Below are 10,014 nucleotides of genomic sequence, written 5' to 3' on the forward strand. Positions count from 1 at the left end.
CGTGCCCTATAGCAAAAATCTATAAAAAAAAAAAAAAAGTTTTGAGATCATTACTGGTGCAGAATATTTACGGTGAAAATACAAATCTTTTATGCCACAATTTCTGCTTGCTGTCAACTCAAAATCTAGTGGGTGACATGCAATTTAACTATTATTCAAACTCACTTTACCAACATTTCTACAAATAAAAATGGCCTGTTGCACTGTCCTCGGAATTTAAAAGCTGCTACCAATTTATCAGTTCTTGACAGGTAAAAGACAGAAATGGTTTCAGATCTTTCTGTTTAAACTATGACCTGGTATGTGAATTCTTGTGCCAAGCTATTTAGTACGATATGACCTATGTATCTGTATTTATAGCTACATCTATATCTGATTCATCATAGCAAAGTTGAAAAAGAAAAAGCCTGAAACAGTGTACCCAGATGATGTCACTTTGCTGCTTCTCTGTGTTCTATTGGCTCATTGGGAAAGTCATGATGTATTTCTCTCTGTTTTCTATGCAAAAATGTGTCATGACTTTTCCAATGAACCAATATATGCAAATAGTGTATATTGACAGCTGGCTTACTGACTTAATATGAAAGCTCTGTAGCAAGCCCAGACAAACACACACTGGCATGCATATACACGTATGCACATACAAGCAAGCACAGAGACATGCATGCAAATGGAAAATGCGTTTTGGAACACTACAGTGAAGTCAAGCTTCTTAAAGGGGAAATAAATTTAATGTTATCATTGAATAAACATTAACTTTAAGGCTTTTTAAAAAAATTAATTGTTTAATTTTTATTTATTTATTATTATTATTTTTAATTTGCCATAGGGCATGGATGCTCACCAGACACACACACACACACACACACACACACACGCACAGGGAAAGTGAGAAAGCAAGCTACCTGGTCTGGGATTTGAACCATAGCCAACCATATGAGAGTCTAGTCCTCATTTTTAAGGCTATTTAAATGTATAAACTGCAACCTTTTAGGATATAGCTATGGAATGCAGATTATGTGTAAAAGAGGATCAGCTCAACTTTTATGATAGATTTCTTTTTATATTGTAAGATATTTTATAAACCACTAGTCTGTACTTTATGGGTCTAACCAAAAAGGATTATGTTAAAGGGAAGTGTAAGATGTAAAAAGGAAACAATTACCTAGATTTTAGTCTAAAAGTAAACAATTACATAGATTTTAGTCTAAATCTGTCTTAATCCATGATATATAAAAAGGCAGTACAGTATTTTTAAGATTCTTAGAGCAGTAACAAATTATTGGTAACATAAAATCAGAAACATAAAAGGCTATGTTGAAAAGTTTTCCTCTGCATAGAATTGCCAGTCACTAATGGACGAAGGTTTTGGCTTCTGAATAATGCGATGTGGGGTTAACATACTCCAAGAGATGGTCTACATTGTGAGGAATTTCTGATCTTCAGGAAAAGAATATTCCAGGTTAAGCCACATTTAAAATAAACCTGGTAACTTCTTTTATCTAGCTTTTGTCAGGCCACCTATTTTAGGGTGTGGAAAACTGAAGAGACATATGGCACTTTAAAGCCAGAGCTGTTAACATCTCACCAGATGCTCTATATATTGTTAACTACTTATGCAATACATTTGAGCTTCATATCAGTCTCTGGGTTACATTTTTTAAAACACTAAGCAGATGTGCATAAAGAAAACCCTTGCTTGTTATCTCTTGTCATTAGGAATTCTCTAACTCTCTACAGGAAAGCGTTAAGTATTATTGGGCTCCTTCATTTTTCTCTTGTACTCATAAGCACTGAAGAGTCAATGTATTTTATTCACATAGATCGCTTTCAATATTATGACTCTCAGATGTAGGCTAGTGAGAGGTAATATGGTATGTTGGATAGACTTTACAGATGGGGGTGAATTTAAGTTCAAATCTCAGAACTAGCTCATGCACTAATATGTGATTGGGAACAAGTTACTCAACTTTAATGAGTCTCATCTGTAAACTGTAGATGATGATTACTATTACAATGGGCTACTGTGATGATTAAATATAACAAATATTGGTTACCTTCCCCCCCCATAATCCATTGCCCATACATTAACTTCCACTTCATTCTCTAACACTGTTAAAATATATATACAATTTTCAAAACACTAGAATTCAAGGCAAGATATTTTTTCTTCAAATAAATTAAATTTAAAAAATATTTGTGTATTAAATTATCAAAAATCCACAATTTTGTGTATTGGGTCATCAGAAAAGTCATAATGCATTTTTTCATAGAAAAACATGGAAAAACACGTCATGAATTTTTTGACAACCCAACAGTTTCCTGTAGTAAATCTTGAATATATTTTCATAACTAAAACATCTTTTGAAATTATTCTAATATAGATGGACATAATTTTTTAAAAGATTTATTTATTTAACTTTATTTACTCATTCATTTATTTTAATTTGACCAGAGAGAGATACAGAGAGAGAGAGAGAGAGAGAAAGCAAGCCACCAGGTCTGGGACTCAAGCCATGGTTAGGTGGGAATGTCCAGCACCTTCGTCACCACACCACCTGCTGGCCCTGATGAACATAATTTTGAAGAAAAGAAATATAGAGGATGAAAATGACCTGTAAGGATTTTAATGTATCACACAAACTTCTGTAACAGTAATAAACTCTAGTAAGTAGGAATTATCTACTCTCCTCTCATTTTCATCACATGCTTCAACTCAGATCATTGGTACCTCACTGAGAGACAGCAGTCTATAGACAGAGGTGGAAGTAAATTGCCAGTTCTAAGTTGGATTCTGGTTTTATAGTTTATCATTAATGGGAACTTGAGTAGAAAGTACCCTAATATTTCCAGACCTAGTTTCTTCATCTATCAAATTTCATCCTAATACTTAAAGGTTATTGTGAATTAAGTATATCCAAGAGGTCTCCAAAAAGTTTATGAATAAAAAAAGTACCTAATAAATAGTGTCTAGAGCCTAAGTACTTGACAAGTAGTAGTTCTCTTCAGCAGTTCTTTACTGTCTCCTGACTGTAACCTGTTTTCCATAGTGAACCTTACAGAATGATGTATCTAAGTATGAATCTTTATAATAGCATAGCATTAGAGTAAAAATTATCCACTGTGTGAACATAATACTTAATGCTGGAAGGAAATAGGAAACAAAATATCTTTACCTTGAAAGGGCTTGCAATCAAACTGCAGATGTTGAAAGTCATTAACATTTGTAAGGACACTATCCAGAGATTTGACAAAAGTAAGAAAATCTATAATGATATACTGTAGTGAAAATAAAACTATTTTCTCTACTGGATATTTAGTATAGTGAGATTTGCTTTTATTTTAAACATTATGACTACAGATATTAAAGGACTTTAGCCACACACACACACACACACACACACACGCACACACCCACGCACACACCCCTGGTATGTTGTTTAAGCCACCAAGTTTGGGACTCAAATCACAGAGTTAGCCATGTGGGATCCAGGTACTTTAACCACCACACTACCAGTTGACCAAATTGTTTAAAACTTTAACTGTATGTCCCTTTTTTCTAGGATGATTTGTTTAGCCTTTAAGATACTGACCCTTTCTAAAGTTTCCCCTGAGTCATTCCAGTAGACTGCATTCCCATAATCCTTTGCACATACATTTATCACAGCACAGAGAATGCTCTGCTCTAATGGGGCTGGGGTCTGCTTTTCATCCAATCCAACAGAAAGCTCTATTGCACTAGCATGTAGAGCACTCTGAGTTACTAATACACATTAATCTAATCAACGAATGAAAAAATGTGTATGGCATGATAGGTTGCTTGGAGTGCTGAATTCCTAAAGGACTTGTTAAAGATAAGATAGTTAGAGTTAAGATGTTACTATTTCTTTTCTTTTCTTTTCTTTTTCTTTTTCTTTTTTTGAGAGACTTTTGCTATAGGATGTGTGAGATTGCCAAAAAGACAAAGGTGACAGAAAGTGAGAAATCACCCCTCAAGGGCAATGGCCATGGTGTAATCCCTTTTCTTCCATTCTCCTCTTGGGATTTTGGGCACACATGCACATGCACTTGGCACGAGTTTTAATTGCAGTGTCCGGGACTCGAACTATGGTTGACTATGTGGGAGTCAAGCACCCAGATATTAATATTTCAAAATACTTTTCAAGAGTTCCTATAAAAGACATTAAGCCTCTCAGGGGAACTGATCAAAGATATAGCGACAGTTATAATTTGTTGGAAGAATCAGCAAATGTGCGATTTGAATAATTGCCTATTCAAAGCAATATATGTTTGCTTATACCAATGCTCTGACTGAGTGTGCTCTCCTCATTTATTATTGTCCTTATTTGGGAAATGAGAATACTATCATCTATCTATTAGGCATATTGTTAGAACAATTGCAAAAGGTGGATACAATTGGTGATCCTTAGAAGATGAGCTGTGGAAGCATTGGGACCAGATTTTCTCATCTTTACGCATAAACTAGATAGCTCTTTGCTATTTCTGGACAATATAAACAATTTCAGGTTTTAGATACTGTTTATCATACAAATGTATTAATTTGGCAAACTTCTGTAAACGGCTTAATAGTAAATATTTTAGTTTTTGCAAGTCAGCCAGTCTGTCTCTACTTAACTCTGCCCTACTCAGGCAAAAGCTGACATAGACAATATGTAAACAAAAGGGTATGCCTATGTTCTAATAAAATGTTATTTGCAATGAAGATAGCTGAGCAGGATTTAGCTCACAGGCCACAGACTGTGATCACTGATTCAGGACTGATGTAAGTTATTAAAGCTTAAAGCGTTTTAACTTGTCAAAAGTTGGTGTTCTCAGATGGAGTGGTGGTTAAACACTGCATCTCCCATGGCAAATTTCCAGTCTAAGTTCCAGAACCAATGGCTTCAAAATCATACTGGGCACATGTGCATGTGTGCTCAAAATCACAAGAGGAGAGTGGAGAAGAAGGGATTGTGATGTGGCTATGCCCCTTGGGGGGGGGGGTGACTTATCTCTCTCTCTCTCTTCTCCCAGTGGTAGCCCCATGCACCTTATAGCAAAACACACTCCCCCGCACACACACGGAAGTTGGTGTGCTTGCCAGAAAACATATCTCATTTTTAGGATATACATTGTGAGGACCAGAAGATGGCATAATGGTTATGTCTCTGGACTTTCACATGGCTGACTGCAGTTTGAGTCCCAGACTTGGCAGCTTGTAACTCACAGTAGTTGTGTGCATGCCCAAAATCCAGAGAGGAGATTGAAGGAGGGTAGGGGTGGGGGGTAGTGATTTCTCCCTTTCTGTCTCTGTCTCTCAGTCTCTCTGGCAAGTGCACACACACTACTGCAAAATTATCTCTTAAAAAAAAAAAGATACACATTCTGTAGTGCCATACAAAGACTGATAATTTCCCATTGCTTTTTCTTTTAAAGCATCTCTGTGTGTGGTGGAATTTTACACAATGCTTTATCATGCAAGGGTAGGATGATTATAAATTATGACTTGATTTTTATATACCTAACAAACAATAGTTAGTTCAAATTAATTTGCATTTCAGGGTGACTCTTGCAACTACAACATCATGCTTTGCTGAAAACACTTACTGTATACTTGTAATTGTCCACGAAAGGAATTTTTCCCACGTGCGTTTTCAGCTCTGCACTCATATGTGCCTGCATCATCCAGCTGCACGTTCGGTATTTCCAGCACCGCCTGAGATTTCCGCAGGCGTGCCTTACTAGGAATGTAACCATTAACCTTCATCCACGTGATCGTTGGAACAGGGCTACGATAGGGAGTGAAAAGACTGTTAATACACTTTCCACTATTAGGAACACAGATTCGGTTCTCTGGTAATTTAAGCACTTAATAGGCTGAGTGCAGTAAAATGTAATCACAATTAAGAACCATGTGCTGCTGGTTGATCCACATCACTTCCATGTGGATTTTCTAGTAGGCAGTTATAACAGATTACAAGGGGATAGCTACCTTTCCTTTCATAGTTCCAAAGAAGCAATTCAGGAACAATAGATGTTTTAATATATTATGCTTTGTATCTAAATCACTATTTTTTAATTACAAAAAATAATTTGCTTAAATTGCTAATACACGCTTATTGTAATGAGTCAAACAAAAAGGTCATGAATTAAATGATGTATGTTTTCTGCTCCTGCCCCTTAAAATTCCCTTTTTCCCCTGCAACAATAGTTTGCATGTAATATTTCACTTGGTCTCTATGATGCCTATATCCACATGAAGGATCAGTTACTTTTGTTTTTTAAAAATGTATCTTGTATGCTTGCTATCTTCTTCTTATTATTATTAAAGCTTGCTACAGGACATGTGTCCTCACTAGAGACAGAGATACAGAGAGAAATTGAGAAAGCAAGCCACCAGGTCCAGGATTTGAACCATGGTTGACCATGTGGGGGTCCAGCACCTTAACCACCATGCCACCTGGTAGCCCTTGCTATCTTATTATTAAAAGACTATATCCAACAGATACTGACCTGACATATTCTGGTGAATAGTTACATATTATTCCATTGTATAGAAGCATCAGAATTTAATCAACTGCCCCATATAATTAAACAGTGTGTAGTCCCAGTTTTTTTTTTTTTCTTAGCAGTAAGAAACAATGTTGCTATAAACAATCTTGCACATATATCACACATGAGTGTTTTATATTCTACAGCAGACATCCCCCAAACTGGGATTGATGGATCAAAGGGCATGCACATTTTTCATTTTAATAAGCACTTCCAGATTGTTTTTCAATAATATAGTACCAGCTCCTACACAGATAAGTAAAATATGATACTTCTTTCTCGTATCCTTGCCAACATTGTATGCAATAAATCTGTTTAATTTTTGTCAGTATTGACAAGTAAAAAATGGTATTTTATTGTTTATTTAATCGATATTTCTCTGATCTACAGGGTTGTTGGGAAAGTCATGACACATCTTTACATAGAAAAACATAGAAAAGTATGTTACAACTTAGGATCTAATGACCTAATATAAGAAGGGTGAACATCTTTATAATCTGATGGGCCATTTGTGTCTGCATGTTGTGAATTGCTTGCTTATGCTGTTTTTCTTTCACGTTTTATTTTGTCTTTTTGCATTGTTTAATTTTTTAGAGTTCTTTGTGTATGGCGGGCATTAAAGATTTTGTTTCTCAGAAATATTCTTCCCCAGTGTATTGTTACCTTATGATGGCATCTCTGATACAATTTTATAAACATTTTCTGGGGAAAATAAACACCTCTTCAGTTTTCCTTATGACCTCTGAATTTTTTCTTTAGAAACTTATCTTGAAACCCAACTAATGTTCTATTTTTCTGCAGTATTTTTGATAGCATTTTTTATTACTTTTAAATGTTTGGGTCTTTAGTCCATCTGAACAACATTCACATGTTGGATGTGAGACAGCAAATGTAAGTAGTTATTTCAGCATCATTAAATAAGTAAAACTCTTTTTCCCACAGTTCCTACACATAACTGGTACTCACATACTTGAATCTTTCAAGCTTCTCAGTTCTGTTCCACTGATTTATTTATGACTATCTATATTTAATATGCTTTGTGCTCTTGGACCCAGTCTACTTTTTCAGTTTGATTTCTCACTGCCTCCTTCCTCTTCTCCTGACCCAGAAGCATATCTCTCTGTTTCCAATCATATCTGTTAAAACCCTACTAATCCTTTGAGGCCCATCTTAAATGTCTGCTCTTCAGCAAAGTCCTTATTCGTGTTGCCAGTTGAGATGTTCTTCTTTTAAACAAAATGTTTTGTGTATCTTACTTTCATTTCTTTACCGTAGATTATAAATGCTAAATGAAAGATAGCTTTCCATTATTTTCTTACAGACATGACAGCAATTCTCGCTACTATAAACAGTGCTATAATAAACATCTTTGTGTCCTTGTGAATATCTTTTTGCTTTTGTTTCTTAAGAACAAATCATAAAACTGAAATTGCTAGATTAAAAAAATAGCATTTTTTGCTGGTTGTTTACGTAAATATACTACCAATACGAAACACTGAACTTTGGGTTTTGGAGTAACTCTTACATAAATACAGCTACACCACTTTCAAAATATACATCAGAATTTGTGATTTTAAAATCACAAATTGAAAAAAAATAATTAATTTTTTTCTTATAGAGGATGTATGCGCTTACCAGAGAAAGAGACAAAAAGATAGCAAGAGGAAGAGGAAGAAAGCACTCCCAGAAGGGGGTGTGATCACATCATTAATCTTTCTGCTTCATTTCCCAATTCTGTCAGGATTCTGGTATATATGCAAATACACCAGTGTGTTTTTCAAGTCATTAGGGCTTGGGGCTGAGATTTGAACCCTGATCTGCCATGTGAGGTTGCGCTTCCTTAACCACTGGGACACAGGGTCAGCCCCAGAATTTTTTTTTTTTTATCTAGAATTTTTGTGTCTATATTCAAAGGTGAGATTATTGTAGCTTATTGTTTGTTGATGGGTGTGCTTATCTGTTAGTGAGTCCATGAGTGGTTTGTATATTACTAGCTTTGACTAGTAGTAGATACTAGATATAGTATTATTGTGGTCAATGATTGCTTGATAAACAGACCACAGTACTCACATTTCTTATATTCAGTATCAAATTAAATAGAAGGGAAATTGGTGTCTTCCTTAGAATACTGATAGGGCTCTCATAAAACCTTACCAGGCTCTGCCACTCTCGTCAGATCTGTGTTTTTGATCATGTTTTCTTTGACTGTTTTAAAATTTCTGCAAGAGTCAAATTTGGTAATTTGTAATTGACTAGGAAAAAAACCAAATATTTCATCATAATGTTAATGTTTTCGAAGTTATATAAATGCTCAATTTTTTAAAAATTCCTTAATGATGAGTAGTTGCACACTGTAGTAAAGTATGGATCCCACAGTCAGACTTTTCAGATATAAAGGTAACTGTAACTATGAGTTATTTAATATCTCATGTCTTCAATTTCTTCAATTTCAAAATATGGTAGAACTATTAGTACCTACGTCAGAGAATAATTGCAAACACTGAATGATTTTAAGTGCCTGGAACAGACCAAGCAAAAAAAAAAATTGTTATGACATGATAATCTTTGTCTCTTCCTCATTAATGTAATATATACTTTCTCGGGTTTTCCACTACAGAGGTAGAAACAGATATTAATTAGGAGCCTGGAATATTTATTTATGTGTCCAAAATGCAAGAATCTATAGGGCAATAGAACTCATTTATTTTTGTCAACAGTTCATCCACAGTGCCTCATAGAGTGTTATGTTAGAACTTAATAAATGTTAATGATTAGATTAGTGGGAGGTTTTTTTTTTTATAGATATATTATTTTGAGGATTTAGATGAATTCCTATAAATTAAAATATGTTTTAACCATGTTTTTTTTATTTTATTTTTTTATTTTTTTGCGGGGGGGAGAGGTTTTTGCTTTAGGGCGCATGCACTCACTAGAAAGACAGAGAGATAGAAAGCGAGAAATCACCCCCTGGGGGATGGCCATGCTGCAATCCCTTCTCCTCCATTCTCCTCTTGGAATCTTGGGCATGCACGCCCATGCACCTGGCATGAGTTTAAGCCTCTGGGTCCAGGACTCGAGCCATAGTAGACTACAAGGGAGTCCAGCAACATAGCCATTAAGCCAACTACTGATCCCACCAAGATATTTTTTGAATAATTAACTTTGTCAAGGTTTGTCTGTTATACTGGCCTTTAACATAAGCACTTTGAGATTTTAGTACTTTCTGTTTTAAATCAAAGTCCTGTTTTTATGATTTACTAATTCGTCTTTCATGCTCATCACATTTATATTGTAATCTTTTTTGAGTGGAATGTCCATGTAGTTATTATCTGTATTCAAAAATAAAAGCATTTGCAATCAGCAGGTGGCATAGTGGTTAAGGGGTGGGACTTCTACATGGCCAACTGTGGTTTAAATCTCAGATGTGGTGGCATGCTTTTTCACTTTCCTTTTCTCTTCACT

At 35.2% G+C, this 10,014-nt stretch overlaps 1 protein-coding gene across 1 annotated transcript in view; it reads right to left on the reverse strand.

Annotated features, from left to right (window-relative positions):
• The window catches only part of CNTN5 (contactin 5), a 515,333-nt gene that overhangs the window by 277,865 nt on the left and 227,454 nt on the right, over nucleotides 1-10,014 (reverse strand). The window contains exon 8 of the mRNA XM_006150105.2: nucleotides 5,608-5,789. Coding sequence (XP_006150167.1) covers nucleotides 5,608-5,789 — 182 coding nt within the window. The remainder of the gene's footprint in view (nucleotides 1-5,607; nucleotides 5,790-10,014) is intronic.

Source organism: Tupaia chinensis, unplaced genomic scaffold (genome assembly GCF_000334495.1).
Source record: "Tupaia chinensis unplaced genomic scaffold, TupChi_1.0 Scaffold000276_2, whole genome shotgun sequence".
Lineage (NCBI taxonomy): Eukaryota > Metazoa > Chordata > Mammalia > Scandentia > Tupaiidae > Tupaia > Tupaia belangeri.